The sequence below is a fragment of the Hibiscus syriacus genome, unplaced genomic scaffold, assembly GCF_006381635.1.
Source record: "Hibiscus syriacus cultivar Baekdansim isolate YM2019G1 unplaced genomic scaffold, ASM638163v2 tig00007432_pilon, whole genome shotgun sequence".
In the NCBI taxonomy this organism is placed as follows: Eukaryota; Viridiplantae; Streptophyta; class Magnoliopsida; order Malvales; family Malvaceae; genus Hibiscus; species Hibiscus syriacus.
The window spans coordinates 10,125-34,451 of NW_024062138.1; the positions used below are offsets into that span (position 1 = coordinate 10,125).

Consider the following 24,327-nt stretch of genomic DNA (forward strand, 5'->3'; position numbering starts at 1 on the left):
CGTACCATCTCATATCACAAGCCATTCTAAGACCAGCGAGTAAAGCAGATAGTTCCGCAAAATCCGCATCAAAACATCCAACAGAAGATTGGGCCAAACCACCACAAACATGTCCACACTTATCACGAGCAACAACTCAAATTGTAGACAATCGGCGCTCCGCAACAAAGGCACCATCAACATTCACTTTGATAACTCCCTCCAAAGGTGGAGTCCATCGTATAGCAGTATTTGTAAAGGAAATATGTCCCTCACTTGATGGCTTGAACGTTTTTTATTCAAGGTAAATACATTTTTTATAAGTATAATGTGTATTTTCTTTTTTTTGGAAAAATATTGGAAGAATTATTTAAAGAATTTCAAAATATGAATAATTTTTTCACTATTTATGTACGAGATGGCTTGAGCATTTTTTATAATAAAAAGACTAATAATTACTAAAATTACGAGAGTAAAAAGTGTTTTAACTGATTAATTTTCTGCCAGTTATTGTAGTAATTTCTGCGTAATAAAAGGATTTACATAGCTGGTATTTAATCCTATATTTTTTACATTGGACGGTCCATTTATGGTTCAATGTTTTTCACTCCAAAGTCCAAACTTATAAGTAAAGAAGTTTTCTGATCATTTTAATCCACTCAAAGCACTTCTACTTGTCTCTTCAACAATTTTTTTTATCTTTATTATATAGATTTTATATCCATTGTTTACAACATTTAGTGGAAATTTATTATAAGATAACACTCCTGACACAAAGGGTTAAATATTTATTGTTCAGATTTAGTAATAAATTAAAGGGTAAAGTATAGTAATGGTCACTGAACATTTCTGAAGCTTGCATTTAGGTCCCCCAACTTTTAAAACTTGCAATACAGTCCCCCAACATTTATTCCGTTTGCAATATGGTCCCCCAACTTAAACCAACATTAGAAATTAGGGTAAATTATATAAAAGGTTATTGAACTTTTCAGACACTTGAATTTAGGTCCCCCAACTTTTAAAACTTGCAAAACAATCATCAATTTCATTCTAAACCCCAATTTCCAAAGTAATTCAATTTCATTCTAAACCCTAAATTCCAAAATAATTCAATTAAATTCAATTATGTCAGATTTATTATTATTTAATTTCATCTTATTTCATGCGATACGTATTTTTTATATAAATATAATAGTATAATTTTTATCCGTTGAAGAAATTTTTTAATTAAAAAAAGTAGTTAGGATATAGAAGAGGTTGAAAATAATTCGAATTTTAAATTTATAAAATGTTATTTTGACGTATAAATAAAAGTGTAAACTACTAGGTTGACAACTTAACTATCTAGCCCTTTTTACTTTTGTCATCGATCTTTTAAATTTATCAATCATACAACATAATTATTTAAATGTTTCAACTAAGCCACTAGTCGTTACCAATTGATACAAATGATGAAGTGGCAGTTAAAAGGAATTGACATTATTATACATTCAGTCTTTATTATTTATATAATCAATTTGGTCCTAAATTAAATAGAATTTAATAAATTAATCATTTAATTAGGATCTGACATGTGTTAGCACATGATCATGACACGTGTCATTGGTGACACATGTCACCACCTAATTATTTATATATGCTATCAATTTGGTCCTAAATTAAATAAAATTTAATAAATTAATCATTTAACCAGGATCTGACATGTGTTAACACATGATCATGATATATGTTATTGGTGACACGTGTCACCACCTAATTAGATGAAAATTAAGTTACAAAGAAGTAAAATTTGGGTCTTGGGCAAACTCAAACCTGAGTCACGCAAATGAAAGATACAGGGTGGAGCCACTAAGCTAACACCATCGTTTGTGTTAAGAGATATACAATAATACATATACTAATAGTATGACCAATGCCAGAAAAAAAAAGAATATAATGGAAAAATGAAATAATGAGATTTGAACTTCGGCGAAAAATTTGAAAGCAATAAATGATGGGAAAATATTATATTTTTTTACAATAAAAAATATTATATTTGATAAATTGTTTGATAGATTTAATATTTTTTTAATATTAGTTGATACAATATTTTAAAAGAATAAATTTAAGATTTATATATTTTTAAACTAAATTTAATAATTATATTTTTCATATTTATAATTCATGATTATATATATATAATCTTAAGTTGAGTATTTCTAATATAATTAATAATTTTAATTTCTTATTAAAAATAAATATTCAAAAAATATAAATGATTCATACATTAATATATGAATATATATTTTTTATTTATACATCTAAATATAAATATACATTTATATAAATATATTTTTATTCGTATATTGAAATATTTTGATTAAAATATAAACATATTTTAAATACTAGTTTATACAAGAAAAATAAAATATATCAAAAATATAAATGATTCATACATTTAAATATAAATTGAATCATTTATATTTTCTATACATCTATATTTAATAAGAAAATAAAATTATTGGGGGACTGTTTTGCAAGTTTTAAAAGTTGGGGACCTAAATTCAAGTGCCTGAAAAGTTCAATGATCGTTTATATAATTTACCCTAATTTTCTAATAGTGATTTAAGTTTGGGGACCATATTGCAAACGGAATAAATGTTGGGGACTGTATTGCAAGTTTTAAAAGTTGGGGGACCTAAATGCAAGCTTCTGAATTGTTCAGTGACCATTACTATACTTTACCCTAAATTAAATTAAATCTTATAGATAAAAAATATTATTTTTCGGTTTAATAGTTTGAGTCCATATTATTCTTAATACTAGGGTTTTTGCCAAAAAATCCCAACACCTTTTACTCTTCTTAACTACCCCTTGCCCATATTTTTCTCTTCATCGTCTCATTATAACTCAAAATGCCAAACCCACCAATCTATCATCTCTCAACCCCCCCCCCCCTTGAACAGAGGTGAGACTCTTGGGGGAACTAAAGGGATAAATAAGAGAAACACAAGTACACAACCCTTAGCATCAAACCCTCTTTTGAAGAAAGTTTGAATCCTGATGTTGTAAGGGAGCATTTCCTTTGAGGGGAATGTTGTCTGGATCGGGGACACTTGTTTTAAATCCATCGTTATTGGCTGCCAGTGTCGTCGGACCAGGCTTCATTCCCCCCAATCATTGCTCCCATATATGAACTTGATGCTTTGCAAAGGCTAAAATTTCAGATCAACCACTGCGGAATGTAAAGGTTCCGGTTTTCAGCTTTTGATGGTTATTCGAGTTTACGTTAGATCATTGGATTGGGTATGTTGTTAGTTACGTGTGGTGTGATGAAGAGTTTTGACTAATTTGATTTTTCATCATCATCATTTGTTTTTCCTGTGTGTTTCTGGCAGTACTAAGTTGTAGCCCTCCTTTCAGGGTCATCATTACTCTGATCTTTCCCATGATGTCTTTTTTATTTATCTCATCTGTCAGTTTCAGATCCGGCTTTGAACTTTGTCAAACGTTATCCCTTCTTTTCAGCGCTGTTCCCTTCTTTCTTCTTTTTCCTAGTCCATAGGGTTTCCTTTTGACAAAGCCTAAGCCGAGAGATGCAAGTTTATTTTTGATCAGCTTTCTTCTTCATTGAGATGCAACCTTAAACCCTTACATTGACCAACAACTCATTACATGCTTAGCCGAAAGGTTAGACATGGTGGAGTTAATGGTCTGAGCGGTGAAAGCTTATTGCATTTAAATCCTGGACGTTAGGAATCTACGAAACCAATGTCACAATCTTCTTCTTAATACTTGTACCTTCAGGCTACGACAGCTATAAATCTCCTAATTTCTATAGACAGAATTAATGTTGTATTAAATTTCCGTTGGACCAAATAGGTTGGATTACAACCTAGACGTTAATGCCTCTATTTCAACTACGAGCATAGTATTTAACAAGCATAGACGTTAAAGCTTGGTTTCATTTCATTTCACCGAAAGCTGCTAGCCACTTCCCATTAGCTGAAAGGACGTCTGATTTGGACACATGTCGGGTTTCCAACATGTAGATGGGTTTCTAACGTGGTTTTATGGCACTTTGAAGAATCTAAATGTCTAAACTCATTTACAAATTTAATATGTCATTCAACTCATCCAATTGGTAATTGTTTAAATTTAATAACTATAGTCTCAGGTGGAACCGAATCTTTGGCTTTGTATGGTACAAATCAAAAGCGTTACAATGACTTTTGAAAACTAGTTTTGATACTTTATTCGTAAGCGATGAAATTGAACAAGCCTCTATGTACCATTTATTTAACGCAAGGTTAAGATTCTAAAATCAAATCATAATCACAAAAAGAAAAAGTTGCTTTGGATGCATGTGGTGTACGAATAAAATGGACGGACCAACGATGATTTTAAAACAACAGCCTATGATTCCATTTCGTGGAGCCTCCATGTGTATGTATTTAGATAAGTTTATGTGTCGAATAATTAAATCGATTGATTATTTCATTTTAGAAAAATAGTGGCGAATAATTCCACTTTGGGTGGTGTTTGAAATGACACTCAAATCATTTATAATTGAAACTAACTTGATGTCACTTAATTTTAAAACTAATTCTATCTGTCCAATTGATAGAACTATTGAAATTTTATATGGCAATGAGCTATTTTTAATATTTTATATAAAGTTAATAAAAATGAAATTGCCATCTTAGTCTTACAAATGGCTCTACATGTGTTTGACCTTATTTTCTAATTGTTACGGCAAAATACGTACTCTTGGAGACACCATTGTCCTTTGCTATTTTAGCTTTTGTTTTTCCGTAGTGGCCAACGGTTAGATCTTTCAAGAACACAATACAATAACACTCTTATTGTTTTGTGAATAAAAAAGTATCATTAATATTTCTTTTTCCTATGAATTTTCTTTTCGATATTTCTCGGATCCTGACTCTGCATCAAAATTAGATTATTATTATAAAAATGTAGACATAAAAATCAACATTATTTTAAGTTTTAATTTAATATATTATACATAAACTTTAATTTTATACAATTATATATATTAAATTCTAATTTGATAAGAAATTATTAAAACCCTTATTAACTTAGCATTGTTTATTATAAATTGTAATAGATTTTTTAATTTATTTTTCTTGTAGTATCTTGTATTATAATATTCAAAGTTTATATTTACGAAAAACTCGTATGTGTTAAGAATGACAATTAGTTAAAAAAACGAAGTCATAAAATAAAGATATATATTGTATGAAAAAATAATATAAAAACATATAATAAATTTAAAATGCCGTAATATTAAATAAAATATACATTTAAAACTATAAGCCTTAAATACATTTATATTTAGGGTAAATTAAATGGTACATGACTATAAGATGTTATTTTGTTGAGTCACCTGACTATTAAAAGTTACAAAATGGTCTTGCGACTATAGGGAGTTACTTTGTTAGGTCCCCCAACTATTAAAAGTTATAAAATGATCACCTAACTAATTATTATGTTTCAAACTCATTATTTTTCGTTAAAAAATTAAAGACAGTCTGCGGTGGTTGTTAACTTGGTGACTGAGATATGATAAAATATGATCTCACAATCTCAAACGACTATCATATCTCAGTTACCATGTTAACGTTCAACTCAACTAACTGTTATTTTTAAATAGAAAATGAAGAGTTTGGAATATAATGAATAATCAAATGATTATCTTGTAACTTTTAATAGTCGAGTGACTCAACAAAACAATTCCCTATAATCGGGGAACCATTTTGTAACTTTCAATAAAATAATATGTTATAGTCGGGGATCATTTGTGTACTTTACCCTTATATTTATCAAATGAACTTGGATAAAATAAATCTTTAATTTATTTGTTTGTTTTTGTTTTCTACTCGATCAACATTGTTCCATAGAAACAAACGTTTGCACTGATTAGAAAAAAGAGAAACCACTAACACGTAAGGTGCAGTTGGAATAAACTTCTACTTATTATTTTTTTAAAAAGTAAATTTAGAAAATTCACAAAGCTGACTTCACCTTACCGCCTCTTCGATGCCTATTTGGACACGCTGGAGACCTCAATTTGTCCTTAAATAGTTTTAAAAAGTTTAATTTTTTAATATTATTTTATTTATAAAATTAAAACTTAAAAACATGAATCTATTTCATTACCGCTCAAAGCCATTTGATACCGCAGAACGACATCTTTCATGTCGTCTGTTGGCAATTTTCTTATTAGTTCAAATAAAAAATCCTATTCCCCTCTTCCTCAATCCACGTGTCTTTTCCCATGGATTCCCATTAATTAATTACATACTTGACCATTTCTCTCCTACGTCCCACCCCCATTTCATCCGTTACAAAGATTAAATCGAACCCCTTAAATCATCATCAGATTCCCTGCTAAAGTCACACGTCTAGGAATCAAACTTTCTATAAAAGAATAAAAAAAACCCAGCCCTTTCCGTAGCATATGAAAACCATCTCCTTTCTTCCTCCATATTACACATTATATATTCTGGGTACTAGTTATGAGTTTGCAAGTTGGTGTAGAAGACTATCAACCATGACTAGAGTCCCCAAGTCTCTTGTCTACTCTTCACTTGCAAGGAACCCTTGGCCCTTTCCTTCTTCTTCCTTGTAACCCTTTGTTTTTTTTAAAGCAGGGTTTTCAGTTTAAAGCTTTGCTATTTTTAAATATGGGCGGTGGAGAGAAGAATACAGTGAAGACCTTCCATTTACACCTACCGAATCTTCATCATCATCATAATCACCATGGGAAGAAGCAAACAAAGGATGTGCCAAAAGGGTGTTTGGCTATCAAAGTAGGGTCAACAGAAGAGGAGCAACAGAGGTTCGTGGTGCCGGTTATTTACTTCAACCACCCATTGTTCATGCAGCTGTTGAAAGAAGCCGAAGAAGAGTACGGGTTCGACCAGAAGGGTACCATCACCATTCCTTGTCACGTAGAGGAGTTTAGGAATGTTCGGGGCTTGATTGATGGGGAGAAATCCCTTCTTCATCATCATGTCGGTTGTTTTAGGGTTTCATAAAAAAAATCTTGTTATCAATAGATAAAGAAAAATGATACAACGATGACGATAAAACGTTGTTTATAATTGCATTGCCCCACGTATATATTTGTTTGGAATCATATTGGAAAAGAAGCAGCGAATGCCTCTCTCCTTTTCATTTATTTTCAATCTTTAAAGATAATATATTGAGGACAAGATCCCTTGGTAGGCTCATTGCCTTTGCTTTAATTTTGAAATTTGGAGATGTGGAAATCACTACCGGCAAATGGAATCAAGTACCACAATGAGGGAGGCCGTCCCCGTTTAGGGTCCGGACATGTCTATAAAGATTAAATACTTTATTTGTGGATCACTTTGTTGTCCAAGCCGCATTGAGCTTGAGTTAGGTGTTGGGAATTGAATGAGATGTCCAACAGTGTGAAGAATGAAAGTCAAGAACGGACGGTGGGTTCAATTAATACCCTGTTTGGGGCAATTCATTTCCTTGACAACAAGGGCTTTTATGCGTGTGTTTTTGTTTGTAGGGCACACGCAATTTACATGTCCTTAAAACATAGGAATAAACCAGCCTTTGGAGACCCTTATGGAAAATTCAACGTCTTAACCCGAACAAAGGATAGTTAGTCGTGGAGAAAACATTGTGGGTGATTCATCCCTATGCTCTATATAAATTGAGAAATTAATCCAGTTAAAAATATTATCATACCTTAGTATTAAATTATAAATATTATCATAATTAATATTTCAAACCAAAATTAACTAACGGATGGTTAAGGGCCGGCCACCGAATTAGTTTGGTCGAGGAACGATTATTTTGGTTCAAAATTGATTAATTAACCGAATTAAATGAAAATAATAAATATTAAATATATATATTAAGTTCAAATCTATTAAAAGTTAAGACCCAATTATTTTTCAACCATACTAGATCAATTAAATTATCAAGACCTAATTAAATAATTTTAACTCAAATAAAAATACCTCTATTAAATTCAAATTAATCTAACTAAAAAAATTATATAAAAAATCAGTTCAGTTAACTGTTAATGAAAAAATAGTTTGATTAATTCGATTAATGAAAATTCGGTTCGATCAATGACTGAATGAACCAAATGAACACCCCTAGTTTTAACCTTATCCTATAGAGTTGGATCGAATCGAAATATGTTGAGTTTGTCTCACATATTCATCCTTATACACAATCAAATGGAAATTGAATGTATCGATAACTAGAAGCAAACATTATAACACATACATAATTTTATATATGATAAAACTCAAATATGAAACACCGAAAATTCCAACACCTCAATCTGACCATAGTTTTTTCATCTTGCTTTGTTTTGTGGATTGTGACTGGGGAACAAATAAATATAACTTGCGAACTATTTGATCAACAATTTATTTAATCAAATAATATTAGTTCGTAATTTCGATTTAAAAAACCAACATGATGTATATTATTCAAGCTATATAGCTGACCAAATGTCACATATCGAACTAAGTCTTTATTATTATATTGACAAAGATGATGAGGAACGGATTCATGCTACAAGGCCTATGGGATTAGACTTAATGCTTAACGAACCGTTCATGATTGTGAGAAGCTAATGTCATTTTAATTCGTCCACGGCTATAGAGGTATCCAATTGGTGCACTGAGATTGGTTTGGTGCATGAACAAGACAGTTTTTAATTGCAATTGGTGCACTGGGATTGGTTCAATGCATGAACAATATAGTTTTTAATTGCAAGTTTCAACAATAGGATAATGAGTAGTTATCAATTGGGCATTTGTTTTTTAGTAGTTACAATTGGGCGTGAAAGAATAACGATTGGATCTAGAACAGTCGTATATGACCCAAAATATAAATTTGACCATGTCTATTCAAATTTAGATTTAACTCAAATCAATTTAAATTTGTTTATTGTACTGAAATCTAAAAAGAATAGGTAGAGAACATCATTAGAATTAAAACGATTGTATTAGTCGTTAAGCTTAAAAAAACATAAAATATTATTAAATTTATCAAACCACTATAACATAACTATTGTGATATCATAATAAATTTTAAAATAATTTTATAACATAGTAATAAATTTTAATAATTATTTCATAACAAAAATTGTCTAATCATCTACATTTGAATAATATCTGAACATTTGAACATTTGAATCGTTGAAATGAATATTTTGGTCACCAAAAAGGGTCGAAACCGAATAAAAAGCTTTCAGGATCGAGTAGTATCAAGCATGGAAGCTTAAATCAATTGTAGCATGCAAACAAAGAAACACCCTAGTAAAAAAAAAACATTGTTCTTTTAAATAATATTTTTACTAAGCAAAAATAATAAATAAAACACGGTGGACAAGAATATATAATTGTTTGATGGAGTTACAATATATTCCACTTATCTGCCAAAGCTTCAGTAATCCTTGCAATGCACATTGCAGCACTTAATGGATAACCAGAAACTGAAAGAAATGAGAGAAATAAAACCATATAAGACAATGAAGTAAGTCATGTCCCATTTAAGCATGATAAGAATTAAGTTGTATGCATGTAAAGTACGACTCTTGTATACATATAGTAATAAACTCGGACTTGGGATAACTGCGAGTACCAGTATGATTCAATGGTTCTTATAATTCAAAGGTTACGAATCGAAAACCTTGAAATTTCAGGAACAAAATTTAACAAACATACACATATGAATGTGGGACTTACTCGCTATAAAATCATCTGCATAGTCTGTCTCTATTTTCCCATGGGCCATTGCACCCACCTGAATAGAAAGATGCACAGAGACAGGATAAGGAGACAATTATAAATAAAGAACTTGTATGTCACACGAAACTTACCACAAAAACAAGATTCACATCATCACCAACAGCATCTACATATTTTCTCATTTTAACCAGTTTCTCCGAGCTATATGAGAAACCTGAATTTCAAGAAAAACAAATTGAATTCTGGAAACAACGGGTTTGCATAGACAAAAATACAAGAGTAAAAACAACCAAACTCAAGCCCACCTATTTTCCGAGAATTGACAAGAAAATAGTTCGTTACGGGATTCTTTATCACTCGTAAAAGTTTTTCACGATTGCCAACAGCAGTTATATTTAGTTTTTGAAGCAACTGCACTGCATGATTGTTGAAGAGGTCAATAAGAAACAGTCTGGTAAAAATTTTAAAATGCAGCAGAAGAGACATAATTTCAGCATGAGAACTTACACGTGATACCAGAGAACCGCTTGTATGTTCTCGGAATTCGAACGTGAGGTTTAACTTCAAAAAGTACACCTTTCTCGGTTCTAACATACACAGCTTGCAATCTCCCAGCCTTATTGACCGGGCTATCTAAAATAGATAGAAGAGCCTATAGGGAAACAAAACAATTGGCTGTTAGTTAAAGGAGTTAATCTAAATCATCCATCAGGTTTTAACATCGAGAATGCAGTACCAATTAAATAATAATAGTTTTAACAATATATAAGATTGAAATAAATAACAAAAAAATAGGAAAATAACCTGATGTGTTATGTCAGGCCTGTAATCAGCAGGATTCTTGTTATTTTTCAGCAAGAAATTGGCATGATCATCCGAGTTCAAGAGTTGGAAACTCTGTAACAATTTACAACCAATAAGATAAAAATACAGTTGAAAACCAAATTTCATTAAAGGACAAACAAAAAAACAATTAAAAACTACTATAAGAATAATATATACACGAACAGAAGCTCACACAAGTAAATGATAACAGATATGTTAAGCACAGCATATATATACGAAGTCTAAGTTCCATATACCTTTCCAACTTTAGCAACTTCCAGGGAAGCCTTCTCAAGAACAAAAATGACCCCATTTTTGTTGGTCCTTTTATCACTGGGGACAACTGGGATTCCCACAAGTTCATCTGTTCCGGCTTTGCCTTCTTCCTCTTCTTTACCTTCTACTTCCATTGTTGGCTTTTCAATAGAAGCTCTCTTTGCAGGTTCTTCCTCTTCTACTTCTACTTGTTCTGCACGTTCCTGTTCTTCTTTATCATATTTCTCGTCTCTATTCTTCCGTTTTTTCACTTTTATAGCATACGGTCTTACCATTTTATTGGCTCAAAATATTATTTATCCTTCAAATAAGAAGAACCAAACCAAGATAGCATTACATTAGAAGCAGCAAAGACAGTATTTTCAGGATAGGAAGAGAGGGAGTACTTTTGAGCAAGACTGACATTGAGACAAGTGAAAACCCAAATAGCGAGAAGCCCGAGCTCAATTAAAAATTCACTACTCAAAATTCAGTTTAAGCTCGATCAAGTAAATTTTTAAGCTTGAGCTCAGCTCGAGAAAAAATAAATTTCAATTAAGCTCGTTTACTCATTTTCCATACTCAAACTCCAGTTTGAGCTGGAATTAAGCTTTTGCATATACAATTTTTTCATTATAGTTAAATTTTCATACAAATTTATTCGATTCTAATATACACAATTAGCAGCCGCTTTGTATATATATTATCAGCTCAGCTCAAGCGCTGGTTTGAACGGTGAGGTTGCCTGAATGACTAGTTGCACGATATAGATGAGAAATCATATTTGCCATTGACGATCCATTAAAGACTATATATCCCCTATTTGTTTCTTCAGAAGGACAAGACAATTCTAGGGCCAATATAAAGGAAATCAATGTTAGCATTACAGAGTTTATGCAACAAAGTTTAGGGACATTCCAAGTGTAATCAAATTTCGTAAAACAATGATGAATTTTCAATTAGGAAAGTTTACAGCTTACGTTCGATAGTTGAACAAAACTTACAGTTACAGTTGGCGGAGCAAGGAAAGCGGGGAGCTGACGATTGAGGGCGGAGCAAGGGCAGCTGTTTAGGTTTTTGTTTTCTTCTTTCAATTTCTTTTATAGTTTCTAATGAATTATTAAATTTTGGATTGGGCTGAAACTGTATTTGGGTTGGGATTCTACGTATAATGGGTATATATATATATATTTGTTTGAGAGTCCATATTTATTTATTCGTCAATTAATTTAATTAAATATTATAAATATTTATTTTTAATGATTAATTTAATTTAATTCAATATATTTTATTTATAATATTAAAACCAAAAAACAACTAATAGTGTCTCATCAAAAATTCATTAATTAGTTAAGTGGTTAAAGATGTTCCTATTATCCTACTTTATATGGATTCCAATCCTAATATTTATCTTGAAAAAAATAATACCTTTTAATTTAATCAAAAGAATAATACCTTGCTTATAATTATTTATTATGTATATATTCTTTCGTACAAATAGAACACACACACACATATATATATATATATGAAAATTGTGAATATGTGGATCTCAAACATCGCTCTTGAGGGAAGAACTGCATCCGCTTTGATCATCATAATACTTGGACCAAAGCATAATGCCACCGTACTTGGAGGAATTCTTTATGGCAGGGAGAACCTTGGATATGAGATCATTGACAGGGATGAAACCGCTGTCGGCTGCATCCGAAGATGCTGGTAGGCCGAGGAAAATCTTTGTCGCCGGGATATCCGAAGTCCATTGTTTCCATGCATCTTCGAGGTTGGCAATATCGGCGGGTGGTTGTTGAATTGGACCCAAGCATAATCAAATAAACCCGTTTTGAGTGCATTTCCAACCAAAGCATCAGGGAATGGGCATTGAGGAGCTGCAGTTAAGTATACTTTCTTGCCTTTCTTGCTATACCCCGAGAGGTACATTGCGAGATCGTCCCAATGTTCGTCCGTTCCTCCCTCAATATCGAAGTCGATTCCATCGAGAACGGCAGGTCCGAGAGGTCGAGAAGATGACGTTCCCCCAATAAATTATTCCAGATATACGTCGACTTGTCTAGCGTCATCAGAGGAAGCGAGGGAGTAACTACCAGCGCCTCCACCCAAAGAAAGAATCACTTTAACACCTTTGGCTTGACACGATTTAATGTCGGAGCTCAACCCAGTGCAGCCGTTGCTATATGGATCACAATGACCGGCAAGGTTCATCATGGGAGTTCGGCCATTACCAAATGTTGCCAAGAAGGCTATATTTAAATATTCGTACTCCCCGTCCCACAAGTCTCCGCGAGGGTCCCTTCGTTGCCGTTTTGACCCCAGTAGATAGAAATCCCACCACCATTTGAACCAGTTGCTAGCACCAAAACCATCAAGCAGATGAACGAAATTGATATTTTAAGCTTGAAAGCCATGTTCTTAGGTTACTTTATTACACGACCGAGTTGTTTCTGTGTTGGAACTATGGTGGTGAAGCTCCACATTTATAGCAGAATATTGGCGCTTGTCGTTTGACAATTATTTTGAAGTCTCGCAGCCGAGAACGTAGCTTTTTGGGCACTTCATTTCAGTGAGGCAAGCAACACGCCAACTTAAGGGCAATGCCTGAAACATGTTTTGTTGAACACTATATTTTCCTATGGCATTCACCATATAGCTCCATGTCCAGTAACTTGCTGCTGGGGCAACTGCAACATTCAAGCAAACTTAATGGACAAACAGCAAAATAACTGATAAAACCAACCGATATTAAACTGATTTGGTTGAACCAATTGTATCTAAATTGATCAATCAGTTCAGTTTATGCTAGAACAATCGATCAAACCAACCAAACCGAATATTGACCTTCACCTTCCGTATGACATATAGCCCTAATTAATCATTTGCTTCTTGTATCATTCAAGCACACCTGTCACTGACCTGAATAAATCTTGGACCACAAGAAATTAGGGTCCTGACAAAATACATAAGAAAAAATATTTATTATTCATGTTTAAAAAGAAATTACAAAGTGGAAGAGGACCGACCCACAGCCATTCTGGTGACGCTCCAACTGCTCTCTACTAAAGGTTTGACCTGTTTGCTCCTCGCTCTCTCTGATCTCCGCCCTGATTTATCGTGTTATTAAGGATTAAATGGATATATTTAATCTACTAAATCTTATTTTACTACTTTGATATTTGAAGTATTTTTATTTACTTTATTCTTTTAATATTTTTAGTAATGATTCTATCATTTTTAATTCATTTTTATAAAAATAACATAACACAATGAAAATCTATCCAATATATATTAAATTTGAAAACTTTACAAAAATTATAAAATAAAATAAAATGATTTTTTATATTAAAATGTGACCTGTGAATTATTAATATAAGCCTAAACTAAATCATAATACAGATAAATTTATATAAATTAATTTTTTACCTAATTTAAATATATAGGCGATTTCCTTTATTTATATAATTGTATAGAAATATAAAATTAGTTTAATTTTATATTATTCTTATATATGACACGGTTACGCGAAAAATGGGGGGAAAGACTCGTTTATCTCCTTTTTCTTGCATCTCTTACTATTTCAGTCCACACGTTTTTCTTTTCCCAGCAGCCATGGAAGAGAAAATAATCTCTTCATCCTCCTCCTCATCACTACTTTCATTTTCCCAGGAAACTCCATCTTCAACCCTAAAGCAGAAGCTTCAATTCCTTGTCAAAAGCCAGCAAGACTCGTGGGCATACGCTATACTTTGGCGGACTTCAAACGACGACCAAGGTCGTTTGTTCTTGACTTGGGAAGATGGTCATTTTCAAGGAACCAAAGACTCATCTCCAAAACCATCGGCGCCCACCAAAGTTTCCGATGTTCAAGCCTTACATAATGAACGAAGAAAGGACATGAAAGGACTCCAAGGCCTCATCGGAGACAACCACGACATCGACTTATCGTTGATCGACGACACAGATATCACCCATGCCGAATGGTACTATGTGATGTCTCTCAGTCGATCTTTTTCGGCCGGCGATGGGGTTCTCGGCAAGGCTCTTAGCACTGGCTCTTTGGTTTGGTTAACCGGTGCTATTGAGCTGCAATTTAATGATTGTGAACGAGCTCGAGAAGCACAGTTGCATGGCATCGAAACTCTTGTTTGTATACCGACTTCTTCTGGTGTTCTCGAGCTTGGATCCTCAGAAATTATCAATGAAAATTGGGGACTAGTCCAGCAAGTGAAATCCCTGTTCGGGTCCGATCAAAATCCGAATCCGAATTCAAATTTAACCCCGAGTTCTATCTCAGAGCATTCAGATTCCGACTGCCCATTACGTGCCAATAATAAAACAGATACAGAGAAGATAACTCCGAATAAACGTGGAAGAAAACCGATTCTCGGACGAAAGAAACCGTTGAACCAAGTGGAAGCCGAGAGGCAACGCCGTGAGAAGCTGAACAGTAGGTTTTACGCGCTCCGAGCTGTAGTCCCGAACGTCTCACGCATGGACAAAGCATCTCTCTTGTCAGATGCCGTCTCGTACATCGGCGAACTAAAGTCGAAAATCGAGCACTTGGAATCACGGCTTCATAAGAACAACAAGAAAGTAAAGGTAGAAATGTTTTATTCCATGGCTAACCAAAGCACCACCTCATTAGCGGAACAAGCTAGGCCGAGGAATTCATCAGCCGTCGCAACAGCTGGGTGGCGTGACCTACAAGTCGATATCAAGATCATGGGAAACGGTGATGCGATGATTAGGGTTCAATCGGAGAATGTGAACTACCCAGCTGCTAGGTTAATGGGTGCACTTCGTGACTTGGAGTTTCAGGTCCATCATGCAAGCTTGTCGTGTGTTAACGAGCTCATGCTCCAGGATATTATCGTCCAGATCCCCCATGGATTGAGAACTCAAGAGTCACTCAAAGCTGCTATTCTGCGGACACTAGGGCATTAAGGTCATTTATTAAGTGTGTAATAATATCAGTTTTTAATGTTTTTTCCTCTAATTATCTGGTTCATTCTGTATTTGATCTGCTTCAAGTGAATTCTTCTAATTCAGTGTTCGATATAGACAAACTTGTCTCGTTTATAAAGGAGACTCGTCTTTACTTTTTTTTTTAACGAACCTTGCTCCTTTAATTTTCCTTACCGGAAAAATAAATATTACTAAAACAATCTGTGTCCCCATCCTAACCAACGATTTAAAGATGAGTCTCTTTCTTCAGCAACAATTTTAAAATTTTCCACACTAGAACAAAAACAAGAAAAACGTGATACTGCTACATTTTTTATGGCCGTGTACATCCTATATGTTTTATTTTTCTTTAATTATTATTATTATTATGACAGTAATGAAGTAGTGAAAGCCCTATCAGATTAGGTACCAGTAACACTAGTGGCTTAAAGTTAGCACGTACCGCGCGTCAGAGAAATAAGTTAAATAAATAAGGGTAAAGTATAGTAATGGTCACTGAACATTTCTGAAGCTTGCATTTAGGTCCCCTAACTTTTAAAACTTGCAATACAATCCCCCAACATTTATTCCATTTGCAATATGGTCCCTCAACTTAAACCACTGTTACAAAATTAGGTTAACGGTCATTGAACTTTTCGGGCACTTGAATTTAGGTCTCCCAACTTTTAAAACTTGTAAAATAGTCCTCAATTTCATTCTAAACCCCAATTTCCAAAGTAATTCAATTTCATTCTAAACCCTAAATTCCAAAATATTTCAATTAAATTTTAAACCCCAAATTCTAAAATACTTCAATTTAAGGTTTAGAATGTAATTGAATTATTTTGGAATTTAGGGTTTAGAATGAAATTAAGGTGTTTTGAAATTTTGAACATGAATTTACTATTTGACAATATTTATTTCAATATAAATTTGAGGTTTGTTTAACTATTTATATCAATTTTGAATAACAATATGCATTGATTAAACATCCCGAATAGCAAAATGGAAGCACTCTATTCGGTATTTCAACTTCCCATAAACTCTGCTCATTTCTTCAACTTTTGACTATATGAAATTCGGAACACTCATTTGGAGCATTATGATTTAAGTACCACTATGTTCTTGCATGCTATTTTTTTATCAGATTTGAGTACCTAACCCTTCAGTGCTTTACAGTGCAATCATTTATGATTCACCTGAATTTGCTCATACAGTGATCATTTATGATTTAGTAGAATCAATGGTTTAGAAGGAAATTGAATTACTTTGGAAATTGGAGTTTATAATGAAATTAAGGACTGTTTTACAAGTTTTAAAAGTTGAGAGACCTAAATTCAAGTGTCTGAAAAGTTTAATGACCGATTATATAATTTACCCTAATTTCTAACAGTGGTTTAAGTTGGGGGACCATATTGCAAATGGAATAAATGTTAGGGGACTGTATTGCAAGTTTTAAAAGTTGGGGGACTTAAATGAAAGCTTCAGAAATGTTCAGTGACCATTACTATACTTTACCCAATAAATAAATGTGTAAATTAGTACGAAGTGATTGCTTTAAATAAATAAACGTGTAAATTAGCACGTACCAGTTTTTAATGTCAAAGAGAACACAACAAGAATCAGGTCATGGATCGCTTTACGGACTTGGAAAATCAGCCCGTTTAAAGACGTGTTCTCCTTGCTCTGTAGCCTTGGAGGCCATAGAAGAACAATAGAAACGTAAACAAACACCTTCAGTAAAGGCAATTCTTTCAGGGCTTCAATGAAAATCACATATTCTATGGATAATTACTGACACTCGTTTCCCGTACGATGAAATATCTGTCGCTTAGGACTTATTTTATTCATTTTACTTCAAGGTGCATGAACACATATTTTGGTCACGTTCTACGTACTTTTTGCAAAAGGCTTTACAATTTCGACGTGAAAATAATTGGCATTTTGTTATGATGTGGGCCACTTGATAACTCGTGACGCAAACAAAGAAACATTGAATATAGTAGTACTATTAATATTTTATAATATATTAATTAAATAATACTAATACATTATTATAAAAACATATTAATTATAAAATAAGTTATTATATGAATAATAAAATGTAAGAATATATTGTTAGTAATGCTCTGAATTTTTATGTCATTTATCCTACATTTGGAAGGAAATTACCTTTGAAAAGGTTTATGTATGAAAACTCATTCCTTTGTTTGTTGAATGTGGTATGACAAGTTCTTCGCACGCGTATACAGTTATCGTTGCCAGTTTACTTTTAAAATAGTAGTTCGCCATGACACAATTTACTGTTCATTCATTTCTGTTATTTTTATTTAATTATCCAGTCGGTTTTAACATCTCAATTTTGTATTCATTATTTTCGACATATATTTATCAACTATATTATATATTATTAATTCAAGTTAATGGTTAGTTATTAAATTTTCATGCTATCACTACTTTTATATTTTTTCATATTCTTTATGATACATTAGATGAGATTCATTTAATAAAAATAAATAATATAAATTTAATTAATAAAATATTTATATTGATGTGACATGTCTATACTTCAAACATATAATATATATTATTTTATTATATTAAACACGTTATATATATCACTTCATCACTTTGGACACGTGTTACATAACATGTCATTATTTATATATACACAATAATGGCATATCATTACTTTGTGACATGTGTTAAATGTTATGTCATCATTTATACATATATTATATGTGACATAAAATAAAATAGTAAAAAGCTAAAATTTATAAAATAAATATGAATTAAAGTTACTAGGCAATTAAATGTTGGATATGAATTTAAACATTGCGCTTTTTAAATTAAACTAAAATTGTAAACTTTATTTTTATCCGGACCCATAACAAACTCAAGGTCAAAACTAAAATTCAAAACTAATTTTTGACATTAGATGGTAATGCAATTATCTCTTAAATATTACATATTTAAGGATTATTATAATAATACTTTCTTTATATTTTGGTAAACTACGGAGTTGATCATTTTTATTTTATTCTTTTAATGTACAGTCCCTCGACTTGAAAAAGTTAATCTGTAGTTATTTTTATTTTGTTTTAATTAAGATATGGTCACTGAAATGTTAATTTTCGTTAGTTTGATGACGTGATATGTTAATAAAAGGGATTAATTTTTATTTTAACCCTTGAACTTTAGATAAAATACTAATAATAGACCTTTTTGTAAACCCAAAATAATTTAGGGATAAAAATTTAATTTTTGCTTTCTCTTTCAAATCAGCTTCTCCTATGGCATCTTCGTTATCCACTTTCCATATCTCAACTCTTCATTTCCCCCTCGAAACATGGACAATGGCAAGCTTTCCAGTTCTCTTTGTCCTTCACCCATCAACTTCTCCCCGCTCATCTCTTCAACTCCAAGCTGCTGCCCCCACGTCGTCTTGGCTACGAACCTGGTGCACGATCCTAGGTTTCGTTGAAGAATCCTCGAAAGCCAAGGACAGCCCACCCACGTGCCGTTCGCCTTGTGGAATTCGACGGCGATAACTCCCCCTCACGTCCAAATTCCCATTACTCTCAGCTTCAGCGCGTGGGCTCCATGGCGTCGAGAAGTATTGACAGTGCCGTCGTCGTCTCGATCTTCGACGTTATCAACTATCGACCAAACATCATCTTCACCAAGTTCCGCGTCGTCAACGGTAGTGTCCCCTTGGCCGTGTCCATAGCTAAAGTTTCCGAGAAACCGCTAGCTTCTGCTGGTGGTCAACCGCCGGCCTTTCGCCATCAAACAACCAAATACCATTCAATATCAAAAACCAAAATATCAAATATCGAGAAAAGGAATTGAAAACGGAAATTAAATAAGGTAAGAAAAAAAAGAAAATTAAAAATATAATCTAAGAGGGTGGGGTAATTTGAAAGGGAGTCCATTAGAGAAAAGACTCAAAACATTTTTTTTTCATTTTCCGTTGGTAGAGAAGATGGAGGTTTGCGGCGCAAGAAGATGGGGTCAGAGAAGAAAACATATTAAAAAAAGGAGTAAATTAAATTTTTGTCCTTAAAATATTTTGGGTTTATAAAGAGGTCCATTATAGTATTTTATTTAAAGTTTAGGGGTCAAAGTAAAATTAGACCCTTTTACTAATTTGTCATGTCATCAAACTAGCCGAAGTTAACGTTTCAGTGATCGCATCTTAATTAAAACAAAATAAAAGTAACTACAAATTAACTTTTTTTAATTGAGTGACATACGTTTAAAAAAATGAAACAAAAGTGAACAATTATATAGTTTACCCTTATATCTTTTCTTATTTTATTTTATTTATCAAATAAATATGAGAATTGTATATATATATATTTATCGATTCGAGTGCCTTTTTTCACTATAAAATATAGATAAATTCAAATCGATTGAAGTCCTTTTAAATTATGATGAGATGGATGACCGATGAAATATATAAAATTTAATTAAGTCCTAGATGTACGTATCTACCTTCCGGTCCTAAAGAAATCAGGTGGAGATAGGATTTGGGCCTTTGATCATCCTGCAAGAAGAGATGAATTATGCAATTATGAGAGAGAACGTGGGTTTTGGCCTAAATCAATTACACCGCAACAAAGGATCGTGTCCTGCCTGTATCAAATGACATATGGTTATGATTTTTCTAATATTGTCTTTTTTATTAATATGCACGAATATAAAATAATATTTGCTTAAAAAAATTTAATCAGTTAATATTATATTTTCATACATTCCGTGTGGTACTCGAACTTAAAACTTTAATAACATTTTTTAACTATTGAAATCACTCGATTTATGCACATTTAAATATACTTAAATATATTTAATTTAAATAAATTCATTAATCTCCATATAAATATCTCATTGTTCAACTTGATTCTATCACATTTTAAATTAAAATTGATCGTTCAAAGCAAATATAGTAGTTGTAAGAAATTAAATGGACAAGGTCAGAGGGAGAATTTGGTCAATTCACGGCAGCCACGGAAGGAACAGATTATTTCCGAATCCACGTCATCATATTCCGGGCTCCACTCATTTCCATCTACCAATATTAATGGCTTCATACGTATGACATAATTCGTATTGAAATCCTTCACTCTTATCCCTCCCTGACCGTTGCCACCCTCCATTCCTTCCCGCCACGCCAACAAAAAGCCATATTCCGTTGTTTCTGCTACGGAGGTTGAAGGTGGAAAATTGAGCACGAAAAAGAATAGTAATGATACGACGACGGTGAATGTTCGGACGACGAGGACACGCGTAGGAAGTACGAACCGGGAAGGAATTTGAGCGAGGGGAGTTTTGCCAAGGTTAAATTCGCTAAGAATGTCGAGACCGGCGAGTGTCTCGCCATTAAAATCCTCGACCGTGATCAAGTCCTCCGTCACCGGATTGTCGAACAGGTAAACAAGAATCCCATTGCTGAAATTCAATCATTTTCTTTTGGATTAAGGGTGATTTTGTTTGGGGCAGATAAAGAGAGAAATATCAACAATGAAGCTTATAAAGCATCCCAATGTAGTTAAAATCTATGAGGTACGTAAACAAATTAATCCCTGGAATTATGATGTAAGGTTGATTAATCCCGTTTAGGGTTATGGCAAGCAAGACAAAGATTTATATCGTGATCGAGTACGTTGGTGGAGGCGAGCTTTTCGACAAAATTGTAAGCGGTTGTCATTAAGTTATAAACGCTCATGGAGTTTATTGTTTATGATACCAAAAATCTTTGATATTTTTTAGGCCATGCGAGGGAGACTCAAAGAGGATGAAGCCAGGAGCTATTTCCAGCAGCTTATTAATGCTGTTGATTTCTGCCAGGGTACAGGCGTTTTCCATAGAGATTTGAAGGTTCAACTCTCCCTTTGATGTAACTGATTCATTAGATGAGTGTGTTTCAAAGCTTTTGATTTTAGAAATTGGAGCTTGGTTCGTTCTAGCTTCTAATTCCATATGTAATTGTCCATTTTTGCAGCCTGAGAACTTTCTTCAGGATTCCAATGGTGTTCTTAAAATATCGAATTTTGGATTGAGTGCTTTTTCAAAGCAAGTTCGGGTAAGCATATAGTGTAACCATAAAATCCTACTTTTGTTCCTGCTTATAACAATATTCTTCCCAATGTAGGAGGATGGGTTGCTTCTCACGGCTTGTGGGACTCCGAATTATGTTGCTCCAGAGGAATGTATATACCATGACTTCATAAAGATAGTGAGCCACAATACTGCGGTTTCTTCGTCATTCGTGTCCGATATTTCCTTATCAGGTGCTTAAAAATCAAGGTTACGACGGTCGAGCATCGGATATTTGGTCTTGTGGAGTTATTCTCTTTGTACTTATGGCTGGTTATTTGCCCTTTGATGAACCAAACCTTATATGCTTGTATAAGAAAGTAAGTAACCTCCATATCCGCCTTCTCTTTTTCATGCGAAGTTGCTTATGACTTTTGGTACATCTTGATAAAATTTTCAGATCACAAAGGCCGATTTCACTTGTCCTTCATATTTGACGACTAGTGCAACTTATTCTTGATCCAAACCCTCTTACGGTAACCCTTCATGCTTTGCATTTTATGATCATCTGCTGTCTTTGAAGCCTCTTTACTGTGTATGATACATGCATTGTGTTGAAATTTGCGTGTTAATTGTGCCAGCGTATAACTGTTCCTGAAATTCTAGAAGATGAATGGTTCAAGAAAGGGTACAAACCGCCCCAATTCGAGCAGGAAGAGGATATAAATCTCGATGACATCGACAACGCCTTTAATGACTCAACGGTAGTTCATTTCATACTCTATCTGTTCTGTTTCTCTGCCTAAACAGAGTGACTACAGAAGCATATACAAGCGCTTTACAACGTGGTCTGATAGACTGTTATCTGTTGTCCCAAAACCAAGTACTTGATTAATGTTATTCCGTTTTCCAGGAAAATCTTGTAACAGAAAGGAAAGTGAGACCTGTTTCGATGAATGCTTTCGAGCTCATCTCCAGGTCGCAAAGCTTTAGTCTAGACAATTTGTTTGAGATGGTATGCAATTAAAATCCCTCTAGTTTTCACTATACTGAATGTTGAATGCAATGTGTTTAGACTGGATCCCCACTTTCCATCTTAGCTGAGTGTATCCCTTTTTGTTTGTTGATCCGAATTGGAATGGCAGCGTCCTGCGAAGCGAGAAACCAGTTTTGCTTCCCAATGTCCTCCGAACGAAATCATCTCCAAAATTGAGGAAGCTGCAAAGCCTCTAGGTTTCAATGTTGACAAGCGAAACTATAAGGTTCGATTCATCTTCATCTACGTTGCAACTGCTGTTTGTATGCCTACAACTTCTGTTTCATGTCTCATGTACTTGTATAATTCACATTGCCATAGATGAAGTTGAAAGGTGACAAAAGAGGGAGAAAGGGACAACTATCCATAGCTACCGAGGTAACACAATACTCCCTGTTTACAATGCACATCTTATTCGATATCGGAGAAAAACAACACGATAATTCATCGCTCTTTGATCTCAGGTGTTCGAATCCAGGTTGCTCCCTGCTTACATGTGGTGGAGTTCCGGAAAACCGGCGGAGACACATTGGAGTTTCACAAGGTACACACTTGAATTTTAATCTGTTTTTGTTTTAACTCTAATTTGTCGAATGTCGATCAAATCTAACCTTGCAATAACTGTGTGATACCCCATTTTAGCTGTGGTTTTTTTAACATGACAGTTCTACAAAAACTTTTCATCTGGATTGAATGATATAATCTGGAAAACTGATGGAATTCCTGAAGAAAAAGAGAAGTGCGTGGGCATTAAATGCATTTAATTCCAATTTCATTTAGTTTATTTCATGTCAAAATAAAGTTTCTCGACTGTTATTTGATTGTGCAGGTCATAAGAAGGCGGCATGCGACCGTTTGTTCTAGCTTAGCCACCGTTAATTAACGATGTACACTTATTTTTTTTCCTTCCGTTGATTATTTTTTTAAAAATTATTATATATAGTTGCACATTTGTATAATTACGTTAGAATAATTAAATGTAATATATAAAAGAAATTATAAATAATATTAATATTTTTATATAATTTTCTCTGTTCAGTTGTTTTGGCAGTTTTAGGATTTTTCTTTCATTACCCAAAGGACAATTACAAATTAACAAGAAAAATCAACACTCTATTAATTTAGGGATTAAATGTTTGATTTTTTTAAGTAAGATTAAGAATTTAAATTTAAAATAAATTAAATTGAGAGGATTATTCATATTATAATTTTTATAATATTTAATATAAACTAATAATAGTAAATCAATTATTATTTTTTAAAATAACTGCATCAATTGTTCATTATTAAGAAATATAAACAAATTTGGGTTACAATATATATTTTCCTTTAAAAATATCCTTCTTTGTATATCCATGATTAATGTCACATGCAAAGATGATGTGGTCCACTAAGTACCTAACACGTGATGGCATTAGGAAATGGTCATTTGAAAAAGAAAAAGAAAACTCTTTTAGAGAAATTGAAAAAATAGGAGTAATA

The 24,327-nt window shown here is 33.1% G+C and overlaps 3 protein-coding genes and 2 pseudogenes across 3 annotated transcripts; 3 read left to right on the forward strand and 2 right to left on the reverse strand.

The window, feature by feature from the left end:
- The first annotated feature begins 3,498 nt into the window (after positions 1 to 3,498).
- On the forward strand, positions 3,499 to 15,770 carry LOC120201522 (transcription factor MYC2-like). The gene is made up of 2 exons (XM_039202119.1): positions 3,499 to 3,515; positions 14,431 to 15,770. Exon 2 carries the CDS (start codon positions 14,436 to 14,438, stop codon positions 15,768 to 15,770), a length of 1,335 nt encoding a protein of 444 aa, XP_039058050.1. The 5' UTR covers positions 3,499 to 3,515; positions 14,431 to 14,435.
- Positions 6,496 to 7,229, forward strand: LOC120201535 (auxin-responsive protein SAUR32-like). The gene has a single exon (XM_039202128.1). It carries the CDS (start codon positions 6,666 to 6,668, stop codon positions 7,017 to 7,019), a length of 354 nt encoding a protein of 117 aa, XP_039058059.1. The 5' UTR covers positions 6,496 to 6,665; the 3' UTR covers positions 7,020 to 7,229.
- On the reverse strand, positions 9,243 to 11,890 carry LOC120201532 (ribosomal RNA small subunit methyltransferase NEP1-like). Its single transcript, XM_039202126.1, has 8 exons — positions 11,816 to 11,890; positions 10,814 to 11,133; positions 10,536 to 10,628; positions 10,239 to 10,383; positions 10,037 to 10,147; positions 9,863 to 9,945; positions 9,729 to 9,786; positions 9,243 to 9,475 (listed from the first exon to the last, which is right to left on the reverse strand). The coding sequence occupies exons 2-8, from the start codon at positions 11,105 to 11,107 to the stop codon at positions 9,396 to 9,398; spliced, it is 864 nt and encodes a 287-aa protein (XP_039058057.1). The 5' UTR covers positions 11,108 to 11,133; positions 11,816 to 11,890; the 3' UTR covers positions 9,243 to 9,395.
- On the reverse strand, positions 12,355 to 13,237 carry LOC120201531 (annotated as a pseudogene).
- A 6,014-nt stretch (positions 15,771 to 21,784) lies between the features above and the next one.
- On the forward strand, positions 21,785 to 23,611 carry LOC120201536 (annotated as a pseudogene).
- The last annotated feature ends 716 nt before the right edge of the window (positions 23,612 to 24,327 follow it).